General features: G+C 37.6%; 1 protein-coding gene across 1 annotated transcript in view; it reads left to right on the top strand.

Annotated features, from left to right (window-relative positions):
• The window catches only part of cacna2d3a (calcium channel, voltage-dependent, alpha 2/delta subunit 3a), a 136,511-nt gene that overhangs the window by 43,640 nt on the left and 73,434 nt on the right, over window positions 1-19,437 (top strand). The window contains exons 5-14 of the mRNA XM_067395540.1: window positions 565-727; window positions 2,199-2,330; window positions 4,966-5,026; window positions 5,449-5,599; window positions 6,710-6,784; window positions 7,386-7,475; window positions 9,782-9,895; window positions 12,907-12,985; window positions 13,463-13,596; window positions 17,023-17,040. Of these exons, the coding sequence (XP_067251641.1) occupies window positions 565-727; window positions 2,199-2,330; window positions 4,966-5,026; window positions 5,449-5,599; window positions 6,710-6,784; window positions 7,386-7,475; window positions 9,782-9,895; window positions 12,907-12,985; window positions 13,463-13,596; window positions 17,023-17,040 (1,017 nt within the window). The remainder of the gene's footprint in view (window positions 1-564; window positions 728-2,198; window positions 2,331-4,965; window positions 5,027-5,448; window positions 5,600-6,709; window positions 6,785-7,385; window positions 7,476-9,781; window positions 9,896-12,906; window positions 12,986-13,462; window positions 13,597-17,022; window positions 17,041-19,437) is intronic.

A 19,437-nucleotide genomic window follows, 5' to 3' on the forward strand; every position in this document is an offset into this window, starting at 1 on the left:
AGCACATTACTGTAAAGCTGAGGATCATCAGCATAACAGTGAAAAGTAACTTAATGTTTCCTGATAATGTCTTCCAAGCATATTCTCTCTTTGTTGAATGGGGTAAAATCACATGCCAAAATGAACAGACAACTCGCCTCATTTCATTCAGTGGCATCTGAGCCTGTCAGAATATCTGTTCAGATTTGACTGAAGAACCAGTGCAGGCCTGTATTTTCATTTTACAAGTGAGAGGATTGTCAGTTTATGGAGGTGTACAAATAGTAAATAAACAAATTAACCATCTAAAAATTATTTTTAAAGGCACAGTTGTTCTCAACCAAAACACTGTTGGGGGAAAGTGGGATCAGACAATAGCATGGGCCACAATCAAACCCTGTGTGCCTGTGGGTGTATCATGGCTCCTATGTATCACAACACACATACAGTCGCTCTGCCACAACTAAATAAATATTTCTGCTTCTGCTTTCCACAGTTTTCTCTTAGGTTCTTTTGAGTTGGATCAAGACAATTTTAATTTGTTATGACTTCACCGTTGACATATCTTTCTCTCTTTCCTGACAGTACGAGTACTTTAATGCAGTGTTAATCAATGAGATGGATGAGGAGGGCAAGAGTGTGGAGCTGGGTGGAGAATTCATCCTGCAGCCGAATGAACATTTCAATAATCTGTCTGTAAACCTCAGCCTCAGTGTCGTCCAGGTGCCCACTAACATGTACAACAAAGGTATGATCAGCATTGCAAACGCTGCACACGCCTCTCACTGTAAGATGACATACAGCAAAATAATGTGTTTGATGCTCTAGGTTTATATACAGATTTATTTAGTAGTTAGTTCCAGTCCCTTAATTCAATTGGCCATGCAATGTTCAATGTTTCACTGTTTGTGATGATTTTTTTATTTACTTTTTTAAAAGCAGTATTTCAAAAGAAAAAGCAACAGAATTGTTTTTTGCAAAAGATTGGGGTGGGATTATTAAAGTCACTTTCCCAAATCAGCAGCTCTAATAACAGAGCATTATAGATATTTGAAGAGTTCAGATGCAAAAGCCTCTAAGTGCCATCTGAAATTTTCTTCTAAAATTATAGTTATTTCACTTTAATGGCAATGAAAAGGACCAATTAATTGCCATTAAAGTGAAATTACTGAACCTAAACATACAAGCTCGATAAAAATGCTCATTTTAGAAGAAAATTTCAGATGGCACTTAGAGGCTTTTGCATCTGAAGTCTTCATTTGCAACTTAACTTAAGAATTACATTTGAAGATGTTGAAGATCTTTGTATGTTTCCTGGAAACACATACTCCACTAGCATTAGTGCCACAATACACATTTGTAGTAGTAACTATATAAAATATTATGAATTTCAGAAATGGATTTATAACTTGTAGTCATACTCCTGATCATTTCCATTTATTTTGTATGCAAATTATTTGGCAAATCATTGAGGACACAAATGAGTGTAAATGTGCAAAGTACCAGGAACAGGTGGAGAATTGCCAGATTAGAAGCTGTTATCAACATTCATAATTTCACTTGCAGAAATCTAAAAACAAATGGCTACTGTTACTACTTACATTTTTTATATAAAATTAGATATACAGTAATACAAAATTAACATCTTCACCCTACTTCATACTTTTTGCCTACTCTTTTATGAGTGCTGTGAATTCGGACATACTACTCTTCTTGTCACACACCGTTTTTTGCCTACTATTAGCCCGTGGCTTATATACACAGGGATAACTAGATGACAAGACACGTGAAAATCGAGGGGAACCGAAAGAACTGCAAATCCTACAAAACAGAAGCAGGAAACTTAAATCAAACTAAACATAAAAGTCCAAACAAAAAACAAGTGAAGTGACAAACACAGAGACTGACAGAATGCACGGAGACAAGTGGAGTGATACAAATGGTGAAAAGTCTGAATACTGCTGGAATATCAGGCCTCTTGTCCAATCAGATTCAAGGACCAGAACTAATTGTTTTATAAATATATATTGTTCCTGGCTCTGAGGAATCTCATGCTCAGTCCAAGACACTCCATACTTCATTGCATGAATGTTGTTCCATAACAGCTGTAATTTTTAGAGTGTACTTCAAGACTGGACAGCAGCTCCCAGATTTCATAACAAAATGCTACATTATATTATGATTTCAGTGGATTCACTGTTAAAAATCTTCTGTTGCAGACGCAGCCATAGTGAATGGGGTGTACTGGTCCGAGGCTCTCAATAAGGTGTTTGTGGATAACTTTAATAGAGACCCTTCTCTCATATGGCAGTACTTTGGTAGTGCCAAAGGTTTCTTCAGACAGTATCCAGGTGAGTTATCACAGTTTTGTTTTCTTTTTTTTGTTAGCAGGGTTTGTACAGAGTTTGGAAAAGTACACTTAATACATTAATTCAGATCAGTGGAGACCAGATTGATCATGACACTGTTTCAATGACAGCTGACAGGAAGAGAAGTGTCAAATATGGCCATGTTGGGGGTGCAACAACGCAAAAGCTATAAAGGCCTGATTACATTTACCAAAATTTTGCAGGGTAAATCGTATTCTAAATGTACTCCACTTTATTTTCTCACTTATGTCTGTTTAAAAAATTGGTCCTTATTAGCGATCAGTATTATCTGCCAGTAAAAGTAATAATCTACACTATTAGACATTACTAATTGCTTAATAACAGCTGATGATCAACACTGATTATCTCCTGTCCATCAAAAGGAGGGCAGAAAAAGGCATCAGACAGTTATAAAATTGTGCAATGAAGAAAATGTCTCTGGTGTAGAATTGTTTTGGCGTATGATGTGCAGCATGAAAACAAAACTCCAGCAAACAACACAATAATAATTGAATGCTCTCTTTATAATCATTGAACGAACCCTGGTGCGATTGCTCCGTTAGTGAGGTTCATTCAAATAATGTGAAAGCTAAAAAACGAGCCAAAAACAGGATGTGATGTCACAAGATGTGACCCTAAAAAGTAGAGAATGAAAATTACCTGAAAATTTACCTGAGAAACCTCACCTTCTACTCACCGTCTTCCAAGATGTCCTTCTTTCTTCATGTGAAAAGAAATGAAGGTTTTTGATGAAAACAGGACTTCAATGGCCTCAGATGGTTGAAGGTCAAAATTACAGTTTCAGTGCAGCTTCAGAGAGCTCTACATGATCCCAGATGAGGAATAAGAGTCTTATATAGCAAAACGATTGGTCATTTTCTAAAAAACAAAAACAAAACAAAACAAAACTATATATGTTTTAACCATAGATGCTCATCTTGAACTAGCTCTCTTCTTCTTCTTCTCTATTATATTAGAGTGCAGTGTAGACACTGCTGAGTGTATTACTGCCCTCCACAGGTCAAAGTTTGAACTAAATTGTCATATTCAATATGCTAGTGCAAGTATATAACAATTACTTCAAACTTTGACCTGTGGAGGGCAGTAATACACTCAGCAGTGTCTACACTGCCGGAATTCTAATAAGAGAAGAAAAAGAAGAGAGCTAGTTCAAGATGAGCGTCTATGGTTAAAATTTATATTATTTTTTATTTTTTGAAAATGACCGATTGTTTTGCTAAGACCCTTATTCCTCGTCTGGGTGTCATGTCCCTGGGCTGATCTGTCTGCTGTTCCCCTGTCTGTCGCGTGTTGTTGTTGTCATCTGTAGCACATGTGTGCGCTGTCATTGTGGCGTCTTCCCCGCCCCCTTGTTATTCCATTCACCATCTCGTTATTGTCTCACTCTTCACCTGTTCGGCATTAATCAAGTCCTCTATTTAATCCCCTCTCGTGTGCTGTCTTGTGCCAGATCGTTGTTTGTGCGTTGTGCCAGCAAGCTTCCAGCTTTGTCTCGTGTTCTGTCGTGTCGTGTGGATTCATGCCTCTTTGTTTTTGTCGTATCGGAGTTTTTCAGTTTTTGTTTTTCATCTTTTAGATGCTGTTTTGTTTTTCTCCTCTTCTATTGAATTCCCAGACTGGTCTCTCCTGCATTCAGCCCTGGTTGCGCTCTCCGTCTTCCTGCACGGATCGCTGTGTCGTTGCCCGGTCTCACACGCTGCCTGAGCGCCACCCGCATTCCGCCTCAACTGCGCCCTCTGCTGCATGACACTGTTCCATTCAGGCTCTTCAGCGACTGTGTAATTCTCTGTAAAACGCAGCTCTAAATTTGTTTCTGAGATTGCTCCTGTCTGGATTATAGACTGCTTTTGTGTTGATTATTTGAAAGATCTGCTTTTATTTTGACTCTTGGAGAAAAGACTTTAAATAAATCTTTTGAGAGCCTGCGGACTGAGTCCGTGTTCTGATCTGACCTGACAGAGGGATTATTTAAAGCTGCACTGAAACTGTAATTTTGACCTTCAACCATTTGGAGTCCATTGAAGTCCACTATAAGTATAATAATTCTGGAATGTTTTCATCAAAAACCTTCATTTCTTTTTGACTGAAGAAAGAAAGACATGAACATCTTGGATGACATGGGGGTGAGAAAATAATCAGGAAATTTATATTTGAAAGTGAACTAATCCTTTAAGAATACCTGTTTTTCTTGTCGTTGGAGCTATGTTGCCTATTACAGTCGAACCTTCCCTTCAAGTGTTTTACTCTCACATTAATAAATGACACTTTCTCTTACCAGCCTAGATCTTTATACAGGTACATTCCAGTTATTATCTCAGATTTAAATGCATTAAGTTTTCGTTTTGTTGACTTTCATCAGTTCAGTGAAATAATGAGCCAGGAAGTAGAGTACGATTATGATTGATATTGCTTCCGATTCATTTTTCATGGAAGGTCAAGTCAAGAGATTTGTATTATGGGATAAAATATTCTGTCTACTCTGCTTGTTTATTGCTCATTTATGCAAATTCAGTTGGTAAGCTTATAGAAAGTGCATACCTAATCTTATGTAGCAGTAGGATAATAGGTTAATTTAAACTATTCTCTACCTTCACAGGTATAAAGTGGACACCTGATGAACATGGGGTTCTAGAATTTGACTGTCGAAATCGAAAATGGTAAGTGATATTCCCTCTCAGCTTTGAAGACCTGTTAACATCAAGCTGAGGATCTTATCCTCTTATCCATGAACAGATGTATGGATTTAAATTTATTGTAACAAAATCTGCTTTTCCACCATTAGGCCAAACCATTTCATTTGGTTTAATTTTCCACTGTGGGGCTGATAATGGAGCTCTTTGGAATGTAATACAGATGCATCAGTCATTAATGGTTTGTAATCATGCCGTACCAGGCTCAAATGGAAGTAGAACTGGAACCGTTCCTTATCGTTTCCTAGAACCACTCGGCCCAACAGTGGAAAAGCAGTTAAAGTGTCAATTCATGTCTTTATAACATTTCATTCAAAATTTTGGTATAAACTGATCCCAACAAAGACTCATTGTCAACATAATTCTTTTTAATATCTCTATCTTTACAGGTATATCCAGGCAGCTACGTCTCCTAAAGATGTGGTCATTTTGGTGGATGTGAGTGGCAGTATGAAGGGGCTACGGCTGACCATAGCTAGACAAACAGTCTCCTCCATATTGGATACACTTGGGGATGATGACTTTTTTAACATTATTGCTGTGAGTTTCAATCAATATCACTTATCAAATATGATATTTGTTGCATTTTATCACAATAGCAGTATTAAGTTAAGAAAAATACATTACTTTGGTTTTAGCGGATGTTTCCATTTTTCAGCCCATTGCCGCACACGAATATAAAAGAAACAGCAACTTAACCGCTACACATCTGTAGTTCCCTCTCTCACCCTCCACTGCTGTCACTCCTCCTTAAGTCATTCTGGAGCAAAAGTGACCTTCGGAGGACACAGCAAGGACTTGACATTAACTTTTTTGCTCACCAGCCACTGTGGCTAATGGTTTTCCAAAGTTACTAGCCATTCAGCATTTTCACTGTCCACAATTTTGACATTGATACCATAGGGAATAACTGCCATATAGATATTTATAATATTATCTCATAATTTGGCAGCAGGTATATGAGGCTGCTGTCACTTTAAGACCTGATGCAGGGATCCATTCTACCATTACACATGCTTTTTCTTTCTCACTTAAAACATAACTGACTGTGTTTACATGAATACAGCATTTTGACATTATTTCATGTGTATTTGACTGTTTAAGAATAAAAAGAATTCAGTTTAGTACTGTGAGGTGGCTTTATGAGCGCACACTTTGAGTGTGAGCACAAAATTAGTGAAATTATGCGCAATACACGTAAAACCACGTCGAAATTCAAGCCCTGTAATACCAACAATATTCATCCGGAGCAAATGAAAGTGAGGGGAGGAGGGTTTGTGTGTCAGCTCACTGTCGGAAAGATGAGAGAACGAGAAAGCACAGCTGGTATTGTGTATGTATTCTGCGGAAAATGAGTATTGGAAGCGTTTCAGATATTTTAGTATTGAAAAATTGATATTTTTGACTACAGTGCCAACACAGCTAATATCCACTTCACGATGGGTGATTATTTTCCTCCACATCATGCATTAAAATTGTTTAATGCACAGCTAGCCATGGATGGTCCCTTACATCTTGTCGTTTTATTTGAGAATTTGTTTAATTTTTATGAATCTCTTTATATTTTGTGGATCATTTTCTAACTGGTAATGCAAAACCGTTCTGACCTCATACTGGTCTCATGCAATGCATACATTTTGTGTGTGGCAGTACAATGAGGAGCTACATTATGTGGAGCCGTGTCTGAATGGAACATTGGTTCAGGCTGACATTACCAACAAAAATGTAAGTGCATTTTCTGCTATATCTGTATATAAACCACAACTAATTGTTTTGGTCTGCTTGTAAACTTGTTAGTGTCAGGTTTGGCAAAAGAGGACTCGATAACAGGACAAACTCGAAATAGCTGTTCTGAAGCCCATGACTGGAAAGGCATAATAAACTCAGTTCAGGTTCCGGCAGCGGGCGGACAAGGACAGAGAAAGCAAGAGGGAAAGTTCAGGGTAAAAACCAGAAGGGGCAGGCAGACTGATGACGAGAGTTCAGAGGGCAAAACAAAGCTCGATGCCAGAGGCAGACAGGCTAGAAACGAGAACCAGCTTGAAGCTGGAAGAAAAACCACTGACGTCCATTTTTATTATTGACTTTGAGCACCCAATAACCAGCACTTTGAATCTTGTCTGGATAAAATTGGCTTTTAACTGTTTAACTGATGATGCAGGAGATCCATAACATCAGTTTGGTAAGTCAAATGAAAACCAGAGTATGAACTATTTTAGTGTCTGTACAGATGCTTTTCTAACCAATGTTGCTGACACAAAGTTTGCACAATTCACATTGGGATTGCAGAGTTTCTTACTGTTGTGTTTTATGTTTTTCTCCTCAGCATTTCCGTCAGCGTCTTGATAAGCTCTTTGCTAAAGGTATAGGCATGCTGGACATGGCTCTGACTGAGGCCTTCGAACTTCTCAGTAATGTGAGCACACACACACACACACACACACACACACAGGTTTGTTTTTGTGAATTGTGGGGACATTCCATTGGCATAAGGGTTTTTATACTGTACAATCCGTATTTTGTATCGCCCTACACCAACCCTACACCTAAACCTACCCATCACAGGAAACTGCACATTTTTACTTTCTCAAAAAAACTCATTCTGTATGATTTATAAGCCTTTTGAAAATGGGGACATGGGGTAATTTCCTCATAAGTCACCCTTTCCTAGTAATACCTATGTCATAACCATGTCGTTATACAAATTTATGTCCTGATATGAAAAAACGTGCGCACATACACACACACACATTATACAACACACCTAGATGCCATTAGATCCACAATTTAGTATCTTGTTAAATTGGTGCGTTTACTGGATAATTAGCATATTCATATATGCAGATGGGAAAAGGCAGACTGTCTGGAACATTATAAATGCATAAAACGTGGTTTAATGTACTATAGCAACAACCACAGAGAACAAACTTTCTCTCACTACACCCCTGTCATAAACAAACCCATTTCCAAATCAATGTCACAACAGTGTAGATGTGTACACTGTTGTCCATTTATGTTGCGTGTTAATTTCTGTGCAAGGACTTTTATTTTGATATTCATTTCATTCTGATGTATCTGTGATGAATTAGTTCAAATTTCCTGTTTCTTTAGTTATTAAGGCTGCGTCCGAAAGCTTAAAAATGCTGCCTTCAGAGGACGCATTCCAAGGTAGAAAGGCATCAAGGCACGTCAGAAATCCAATGTTAGCTTCAATTCCTGTCTCATTAGATTGATTTTTGAAGGCAGCATAGATGTATCCTTCCTTTGCTGCCTATTTTATATCGAACAATCCTGTGCTTTCAATTCTGACGTTGAGCTAAACAACTAAACATGGCATCTGAAAGTTGCTGTTTGTGTTCAGTTTGTGAGTTAATGTGCGTTTTTGATGAATGTTGTCCATTTATGATGTCATTTCTAGTAAGGAATTAATATTTTAATAATTAAATATTTGCTTAGTTATCACCAAATCTCGCTTTATGCTGCTGTAGATCATTAAACCTTTATGCTGCCTCAGAAGTCTGTCCGAAATCAGTTTTGTGAGGCACCTTCATGTGCAAACACTGCCTTCAAGGTCACTGCATGATAAATGTCAGACGCAGCCTAAGTATGTTCTCATTTGTCACTATAGTTACTGATTTGGTTCTTCACCTGTGTCTTGTTCAGTTCATCACTACGCTGTGTATTTAACTCTCAGAAATTGGGAAACGCGCCAGCGCGTTTCGGTGAATTTTTTTCACATAACAGCAAAATCAACTTAAAATACTCGTAATAGTAATATATCAATTGAAACTATAGAATGCCTTTTATTTGTGTACACTCAGAGTAAAAACACAATGTTTTGCTTTTTGCAAAATAAAGAAAACTAACATGATGCGTGATCTGTCGTCTCCCTCTGAATTAAGTCCATTCTGATAGTCCTCAGAAAATTAACTGTAACTTAGTGAATACTAATGACACAAAAATGAGACTTATGTCTAAAGAAACATTGAAATGTCAGGTTTTAAATCATGTAAGTCGAAAACAAATATTCTGTTTATGTAATCTGTATGAAAAGAAAAGGTTGTCAGTCATTTGCTAGTCAGCTCATTATCCACTAATTCGGCCACGGAGCATGCGCTATTCAAACGCAAATCCTGAGGCGATCAATGCAACAGAGTGAACGACCACGTCAACTCGGAAAAATGTAGGCTACTTTTCATCGTGTTGAGATGCGGTGAAGAATAATTTTAAAGAATTTACCTCATTGGAAGAGCAGGTTTCACTTTCATTTCGTGGATCAACTTGATCACGAAATTTCCACATAATTTTGAAACAAACACTCTAGACTAAAATATACAATTCCCAAAAGTCTAGTGAAAAACGTATGTTTATAAACAACTGAAAAAAAGCACAAATGTTAGGGCATGTCAAAACTTCGCCAGGATCCCAAATAAGCCTCAGACTCCAGAGGGTTAAACCAGGGGTCGGCAAGTTCGGTCCTAGAGAGCCGCTGTCCTGCAGAGTTTAGCTCCAACCCTGAAAAAAAACCTTCAGCTATAGCCTTAGTAATCCTGAAGAGCTTGATTAGCTTGTTCAGGAGCGTTTGATTAAGGTTGGAGCTAAACTCAGCAGGACAGTGGCTCTCTAGGACCGAACTTAAACCTTCCTCGGCTAGCATTTATTATTGGTAATTAATCCTAACCTCTTATAACCTCTTATTATGTAATATGTATGTGTGTTCAGTTTAATCAGACGGGCAGAGGGAGCGTATGCAGTCAGGCCATCATGTTGGTGACGGATGGAGCCGTGAAAACGTATGACGCTGTCTTTGCCATGTACAACTGGCCTGACAGAAAGGTAAGAAGAGTTTTTATGGGCTCCGTTTGCAGGGTCACCTGACGAATAATCTTATTGACTGGAATGCCTTTTATGTTGGAACAATCCGTCTCAAAGAAACTTTTTATGTATTTTCTCAATTGCAGACTGGCAGTTTTTGCTGTTGCTATTTCTTGTTCCCAAGCATTTTTCAAATGAGTAAGAGAGTAACTAAAAATGGGAGTTAAGACTATTACACTCCTTCATCCATCTCTGTATGGGGAACAGGTTTTTGTAAACCTCTAGGTATTTGAAAAAAAATCTAACTCTAAATACATTTTCATAGGTTGAAATTAAAAAGAGGCTAGAAACCTTCTGAGAGCACAGGTGAAAAGATGAATCCAGCTGAGCAGGTATGAAATGATCCCTGACTATGGGAATGGAGAAAATGGTTTGTTTATGGCCAACCTGTTCTAAAACTACAGCCATATCCTAACAACAGGGCTGTTTGAGTGGTATTTCCAACTGAGGGGCACAAAAAGAGACACAGCACAAGTTTAAAACCATGGACATTTTGAATTATTGCCATATTCATATACCATGTTATTCCAATGTCCAGACAAATATCAGTGAACTAGTGCTTTGATACATTTTGCCATTGGTTTCAGTAGGTTGTAAGTAAGTATTCACTTCATTATATGCACATTTTGTTCTTTGTGTTCTAAAATATTCAATTGCTGTTTAATGAGGAGAGAAACTTCTCCAAACAACTCAGAAAGTGATTGAGACAGAAATCAGACGCTTAACAAAAAAAACTGAAAATGGTTGGTGAAATGTTGTGAGGGACATATAAATGTTTCTTAGGTCAGTATTCTGTATCTCTTTTACCAGACAAAGACAGTAGTGTTTCGCTGGGGCTGATGGCAGGACACAAGGCACAGTTTAAACACACACTAAAAAGGCATCCCAGTGTGAGCCAATATGGTGTTGTTTTGTGCGTCTCCCTCAATCACGCTGTTATTGTTCCCTATATGTGCAGCACTGTTAATGCATCCCTCACTCGGCATGTCTAATGGTCTTCCTTGGTGGTCTGAATCTACTGACAAAGTTCCTTTGAGTTAATGTTTCACACTTATTGGTTGTAGTGCTAGTGGTTCTTTGTAGTCTACATTAAACCAATGAATACCTTCATTAATCCAAATTTCCATGCAATGACATCTTTATATTGACATTGGCAAACCATTAAAAGTCTTTTAAAACATTGTATTTTTGATTTTCATGTGTTTGATGTCTTCAGCCCTGCTTCTGGAGAATCATTGTACCTCAGAGTTTAACTTCAACTCTAATCAAACACACAATCCAGCTAATCAAGACCTTCATGATCACTTGAAAATCACAAGCTGAAGCAGGTTTGATCTAAACTTTGCAGCGCAGTAGGTCTCCAGGAGCAGGTTTGAAGACCTCTGCCCTAAAGTAGGAGTGCTTATACAACAGTCAAGTCATCTTCATTTATATAGCACTTTTCACAATGCATATTGTTTCAAAGCAGCTTCACAGTGACAATAGAAACATTCATATCGAGCTAAAGTTGGTTTTTGATTGAATCACTTCCGTTGTAAAAATTGTTAATTATTACTTTAGGGGCCGCTTAAATGACACCTTTCCTACTGAAAACCGTACACCTTTAATGCATTCTTGCCGTTCATTTACATGTTTAGTCTTTAGGTTTGCGTGTTTGAGTGTGTATGTGCGCAGAAGCTTAAAAAAGTGATTTTTGCCAAATTACTTTACTGATCCGCATAATACAGAAAAATTAGTTGTGTCCGTGGATCTATGCGAACTGGAATAATTTTGATAATGTTTTATCTATACATAGGGAAAGGAAAAGGAAATGGGTCTTCGCAGGGGATAGATTAGTTGAACGTCAGGGCTGCGTTATCATCATGTCTAGATGCAGGTCCTTCATCTCATCTGGATACGGCCTGAACAGAAACTATTATTTTGAAATAAATGAGGTGAAGAGGAAATTTTCTGTTGGGATTATTCAATCCAGGAATAATTATCCACCAGGGGTCATATTTCACTGCTGAATTCCTATAAATAATGTGGCATCTGCCGTGTTTCTCACTGATACTCTTTTAACTCGTAGCTTAAAGAAGATAAGTCCATCTTGTTTTGGAATGATCTGAAGTATTATGGTATGTAAATGCAGTCTCTGTAGATTTTAGAGATGATTTCAGTCCTGCTCTTTAAGGGGGAGATCAGAAAGAGATCACTTTGTGTCGTCTTTTCAACCATTTGCTCTTATGGTCAGTTTGAACGAGTCATCTCTGTACCTACAAATGCAAGCCTCCACTTGGTGTAGATCTTGTTATTATGCAATGTGGAGAAAATTAAGCCATATGACTAACAACTAATTTGTTTACTGATTATGAATACTGATGACAGCAGCAGAGTGAATTGACTCATATCCAATAAATATTGTCCCTGTTTAAACTTCAATTTGCAGCAGGACAGTGACCAAGAGCAGATACAAATATCAGGCAAAACAAAATATAATAAATATAATAAAATAACTGCTTTCTATGTGAATAATTGTAAAATGTAATTTATTCCTGTGATCAAAGATGAATTTTTAGCATCATTATTCCAGTCTTCAGTGTCACGTGAATGAAATTATTCTAATTAGCTGCTTAATAAACATTTCTTATTATTATATAACACACTTTTTTCTTCAGGTCCATTTGTTGGCACTTGAAGTGCAGAAACCCTGTGAATTAGTTCTGACCTTTCAAATGCAATGCACTATAAATTTGACCTCTGATTGCACCCACCAAATCATTGTAGATTTTTTTTTTTTTTAGTTTTAAAATCCTTAGTACAAAATAGCTTTAATAGTTTGGTTAGTTAACATTTATCGAAGCTAGTAGATTAAAGAGTACACTAATTAGATGCAGTCAGGGCGCTGCTGTCTTATCTGCTGTTGAGGGATTGTGCATTAGCTCTATCTTGAGTGATTGACTGACATCTAACCTAAGCTCTCCTCTCTGCAGGTGCGTGTGTTCCCTTACCTGATTGGTCGGGAGTCTGCCTTTGCTGATAATCTGAAATGGATGGCTTGCGCTAATAAAGGTTAGGCTTGCTCATTCTTCCTCATGCAGCTCTGTACACAATTTTATCTGCTCATTATTGAACTTTAAAAGACTGACCTGATCACCATACGAGTGCATCGTGAAAACAGAGCCTACATTTGTCTAAAGTTGCTCTATTCAGTGTTTATTCAAGTTAAAATAATGGCATGTGATGTGTATGAATTACTTTAATGCATTATGAATAATCATACGTTGATTACTTATGTCGTAGTTTGTGTGTGTGTGCAACATTGCTTGGCTCTTTCTGTAGGTTTGCTGTTTGTCTGTGTATTATGTACAGGGTCATGCACAACATTTGCCTTAAGCTTTCATATGTTAATGTAGAATTAGCATTTAAACAAAACCCCTTGCTCACATTAATGACAGCAGGAAATAAATCATCATACAGCATGCACATGTATGCATACACATATCAATGAATATTTGTAATTATTCTAATTGTTTTCTGTGTTGTCAGGTTATTTTACCCAGATCTCCACACTGGCAGATGTTCAGGAGAACGTGATGGAGTATCTGCATGTGCTCAGTCGGCCAAAGGTCATTGATCGAGAGCATGACATGGTGTGGACAGAAGCCTACGTTGATAACACTGTGAGTGATTTGACATTTTGATGTTTACATGTGAGTGGGATCCACATATAAATCGTTCTTAGCCTTATGAACCTCATGCACACAGAAATGAGATTTGAAATAGAATTAATTGTGCCTGTAAAAATTTGCACACTTTCTGTACTGTACTGGTTTAAATGCTTATTGCTGATCATTCTGAGCGCTTTATGACCTGGGACTGTCCAGCATCGCCCTACCACAAACACTTGAATAATTATGTTTCAGTCCAGATGTGCATATATTTGTCATGGGGAATTTTCCAGGTTTTCATACAAAAGATGCTCTTCTACTACTATCATGCAAGGTGATTTACTAAGCTTTGCAGTAGTCATTTAGCACCAGAACATTCTGCTCCCATCGAGGATTTTATGGGATTATGGTCTTAAGCTAATTTGCCCTGTTTAGTAAAGCCAGGGCTTGACATTAACTTTTTTGCTTACCAGCCACTGTGGCTAATGGTTTTCCAAAGTTACAATCCACTCAGCATTTTCACTGGCCACACTTTTGACACTGATACCATGGGGAAAAACTGTCATTTAGATATTTTTAATATTATCTCATAATTTGGGACAGTATATTAGGCTGCTGTCACTTTAAGACCGGATGCACAGATCCATTAAACTGTTACACATGCGTTTTCTTTCTCAACTGTTTACATTCACTTAAAACATAACTGACTGTGTTTACATGAATACTCGCCAAGACCGGCATTTTGACATTATTTTGTGTGCATTTGACTGTTTAAGTGCAATAAGCAGTGAAAAATAGCTTTATAATTTAGTATTGAGAGGCGGCTTTTTGTGCACGCACTTTGGGTAATAAACACAATCCCATGCCGTAATTCAAGCCCTGTAACACCAAGGAGGGTTTGTGTGTAACTCGCTGTCGGAGAGATGAGAGAGAGAAAGCACGGCTGGTATCATATATCCTGCTGAAAATGAGTATTGGAAGCGTTTCAGATATTTCAGTATTGATATGTATAGAAAAATCAATATTTTTAACAACACTACATTGAACTTAGTTTATTATTTCAGATGCCTTTTTAAAAGACTACAATTGAAAAATGTAAATATGATTAAATATACAAACCCGATTCCAAAAAAGTTGGGACACTGTTCAAATTGTGAATAAAACAGAATGCAATGATGTGGAAGTTTCAAATTTCAATATTTTATTCAGAATACAACATAGATGACATATCAAATGTTTAAACTGAGAAAATGTATCATTTTAAGGGAAAAATAAGTTGATTTTTAAATTTCATGGCATCAACACATCTCCAAAAAGTTGGGACAAGGCCATGTTTACCACTGTGGGGCATCCCCTCTTCTTTTTATAACAGTCTGCAAACGTCTGGGGACTGAGGAGACAAGTTGCTCAAGTTTAGGAATAGGAATGTTGTCCCATTCTTGTCTAATACAGGCTTCTAGTTGCTCAACTGTCTTAGGTCTTCTTTGTCGCATCTTCCTCTTTATGATGCACCAAATGTTTTCTATGGGTGAAAGATCTGGACTGCAGACTGGCCATTTCAGTACCCGGATCCTTCTTCTACGCAGCCATGATGTTGTAATTGATGCAGTATGTGGTCTGGCATTGTCATGTTGGAAAATGCAAGGTCTTCCCTGAAAGAGGCGACGTCTGGATGGGAGCATATGTTGTTCTAGAGCTTGGATATACCTTTCAGCATTGATGGTGCCTTTCCAGATGTGTAAGCTGCCCATGCCACACGCACTCATGCAACCCCATACCATCAGAGATGCAGGCTTCTGAACTGAGCGCTGATAACAACTTGTGTTGAACTTGTCCTCTTTAGTCCGGATGACATGGCGTCCCAGTTTTCCAAAAGGAACTTAAAATTTTGATTTGTCTGATCACAGAACAGTTTTCCACTTTGCCACAGTCCATTTTAAATGAGCCTTGGCCCAGAGAAAACGCCTGCGCTTCTGGATCATGTTTAGATATGGCTTCTTTTTTGACCTATAGAGCTTTAGCCAGCAACGGCGAATGGCACGGTGGATTGTGTTCACCGACAATGTTTTCTGGAAGTATTCCTGAGCCCATGTTGTGATTTCCATTACAGTAGCATTCCTGTATGTGATGCAGTGCCGTCTAAGGGCCCGAAGATCACGGGCATCCAGTATGGTTTTTTTCTCTGAGAAACTCCTTTCTGATATTGCTCCACTATTTTTCTTTGCAGCATTGGGGGAATTGGTGATCCTCTGCTCATCTTGACTTCTGAGAGACACTGCCACTCTGAGAGGCTCTTTTTATACCCAATCATGTTGCCAGTTGACATAATAAGTTGCAAATTGGTCCTCCAGCTGTTCCTTATATATACAAAGTTCAGTGATGAAACTCTAACCGAGCGCTGATTGGGTCTTTCTACGCCATGGCATCAGCCAATCGGAAGTAATTCCATATCCACGCAACCATATATATCGTACCCTAGCCTGCGATCGACAAGCTGCGCAATGTGAAGCGCTGTTATCCCTCCTCCTCCCCAGCGCCACCTGTAGAGATCTGCTACGGGGGTTCTACCATTCTTGCAGCAGCCTTTTCCTTGTTGTTCCATTTGACTAAGCTAAACAATTTGTATTTGCTCAGCAGCAGCAGCAGCGTAGCAGATCTCGTACGCCAAAATCAAGCCATGTATACTTCATACCCCATGCCAATAAATGCTGGTTGAATTTAATTCACTCCGAGAGTTGTCATGATTGAAGTACATTTAACTTTTCCGGCCTCTTATTGCTACCTGTCCCAACTTTTTTGGAATGTGTTGATCTCATGAAATCCAAAATGAGCCAATATTTGGCATGACATTTCAAAATGTCTCACTTTAAACACTTGATATGTTATCTATATTCTATTGTGAATAAAATATAAGTTTATGAGATTTGTAAATTATTGCATTCCTTTTTTATTCACAATTTGTACAGTTTCCCAACTTTTTTGGAATCGGGTTTGTAAAATCCAACCCACCAAAGTGTCTAGTAGGGGTTACTGCATTACACGCTGTTAGACGGGTGTTAATGTCAAGCCCTGAGTAAAGCCCTAAGTGTCTTGTTCGAAACAGCCCAACCACCGAAACTTTGTAAAAGTTTGGAAAGAATGTATTGAAGTGATTTCGAACTGCAATGCAGTCATCAAATAACAAACTTCCTAGTTTTGCTTTGAACATGGATTTAAAACTTGGAACCTGTCAATGAGAATCAAGCCACGCTGTGAAAAAAGATACTGAAGTTATACAAAACATCTGCAGAACCTCATGTTCGGTACATTACAGACCAGACCAAACCCAATGAAATTTGTAACAATAAGTGATTCAGATCCAGGCACTGCTTTCAGAAGTAATGACCAGGAGCATAATGACGAGTCGTAATATGTGTAATTTGTGTTTTGTCTTTGTAGCGTCCACAGGCTCAAAAGGTAAAGGTTTAATTGTGATGTAATGGTGTTTCTACATAGCACATTAACCCATTGAGTGTATCTGCTTTGTTGTGCTATATTGTGTGCAGTGGAAGTTTTAATTCTTTTGATTTTTCATGAAAGTGGCATTGTGTTGGCATTGTGTAGTGTGTGTCACGTTACCATATTCGATTTCACAGTCATCTGTATATTTTTCTGTAGTATGGATTCCAGTTAGTGGCAGTCTTTGTATATGTGTGGAAGAGACAAGAGATGACTTCCCCGTAGTTTCTTTGTTTTACACAAATCTGTTGAAAAGAGTGTGTACATTGCAAAACAAAACATTTAGATGTATGAAAACCAAAAAATAATGCCAAATAAAAGCATAACCATAAGTAGTTTGTTTAATAACAGGGGTTATGAGAAAAGCTCTTTCAATACAGTTAATAGCAAGTTCAAAATTAAAAGTCTTTGCTATTTTTAAAGGAACTCACAGGTATCAAAATCTAGCTGTCAGCCAGCAAAAAGTGCATGTAGTAATGCACTTTTAAGAGAATTAATTCAACCAAAGTCAATAGCAAAGTGCGTAACCAAACTGAACACTGATCACCATGATGGTGCATTTTAACAATGTCTTTAGTACCTTTCTGGACCTTGAAAGTGGTGGTTAAATTGTTGTCTATGGAGGAGCCAGACAGCTCATAGATTTCATCAAAAATATCTCAATTTGTGTTCAGAAGATGAACGAAGCTCTTACAGGTGTGGAATGACAGGAGGGTGAGTAATTAATGACAGAACTTTAATTTTTGGGTGAACTAACCCTCTATGCACACTTATTTTTCACGGAGTGGTCAGCTCTGATAAAGAACACGAAACTGCTCTGTTTTAAATGCATTGTAATCATCGACCAACCATACGATCCAGAAGGGACTCAGTGACATATCTGATGACTAGTGTCTAATTCAGTCTGACTCTGTTTTATTCACTATCACTCTTAGCGTGAGTGTTTGGATGAGGCTCTGAGTGTGTGTAGGGTTCTCTGAGTCTGAGCTATTGTTGTGCCTCCACATTTTCACCACAGCATGATCATTCATCATTTTACAGTCCATTTATTCCTGCAGAGATATCGAGAGAGCAGAGCAAACAAGGAAAGGAAATTTATAGCACAGTTTAAGCTGATTTGTCTGATCTGTAGTTCATTGCCCCACTTCTGACTTCTTGTGACAATGTATGTTTGTGACTTTTTTTTCTTTTTTTTTTTCACAGTAATGAATTTATCAAATGAGTGTTTGTAAATGTGCAATTGTGCATGAATTGTGCATATGCATGAGTGTTGCTGTCATCAGGGAGAAGTAGGCTGTGACGTTTTCTGATTTAGATGCAGATGATGAAGCTCTTCTCCAAATCAACCACAGAGTCCCTGGCAGCTGAGCCACATCCATCCACACCTGAGCATCAGCTCACAATATCACATGGTGCACATGAGTCTCTGTGTTCAGGGATTCATTACCATTTTATTTCAGAGAATTTCACAGATTTTGCATTATTCATCTGAAGTTATGATAGTGTAATGATTGTAATTAGTGTAGTGTAGATTGTATTGGTGTATATATCATAGTGTATTGATTAGTGTATTGTCCACTATTTATTGGTGCAGTGTTACCTTCTGTTAATGGTCTTCTTTATTATAGTTACTTATATATTATATATTATACAGCTGTCTAATTTAAAAACACATGATCAGTCTAAGAGGAATCACATAATATAAGAACATGTACATTTATTTTATGTATTTAATATTATGTCTTTAAAAGATACTGAATTTATGTTTTTTTAACATTTGGAAAAAGGGGGATTTGGGGTGAAGTAAACCTCAGATGTCTTGCTACACATGTTATTTCAAGCTAATGTGATCACTAGCTTTTGAAAATGTTGATTGCTAAGTTCATCACACGGTTTTAGGGCAGCTGAGATTTTCAAAAAGGGTCTAGCAACAAAAGAGTCTTGCCTTGATGGTGTTTACAAAACCTGAAATACACTGCTTTTAGGTTGTTTTCATGTGAAATGTCCACTCAGAGGCACTAAGAGTTTAGTACACTTGAGGCTATAATCATGCAAAATAAATAAATAAAATAAAAAATAAGCTGACTAAAACTAATAAAATAAGTGGTTATTACAATAACAAATATTAATAAATAATGGTTATATGAAATAAGTCAAACATCTAGATAAAAAATAGAAATGTTCAGTAAACTAGAAAAAATAATTCTGAAGACTGATTAGCTGGCTCTGATGTGTTTAATTAGGGATGGAACTAAACTCTCCATGTGGTGACCCTCCAGGAACCTGGATTAGATACTACATTTGATTTAAGAACTTCCTTAAAAAGTATTTTCTATAAAATACATCCACCACATT

The sequence above is a fragment of the Chanodichthys erythropterus genome, chromosome 9 (assembly GCF_024489055.1).
Source record: "Chanodichthys erythropterus isolate Z2021 chromosome 9, ASM2448905v1, whole genome shotgun sequence".
Taxonomy (NCBI): Eukaryota; Metazoa; Chordata; class Actinopteri; order Cypriniformes; family Xenocyprididae; genus Chanodichthys; species Chanodichthys erythropterus.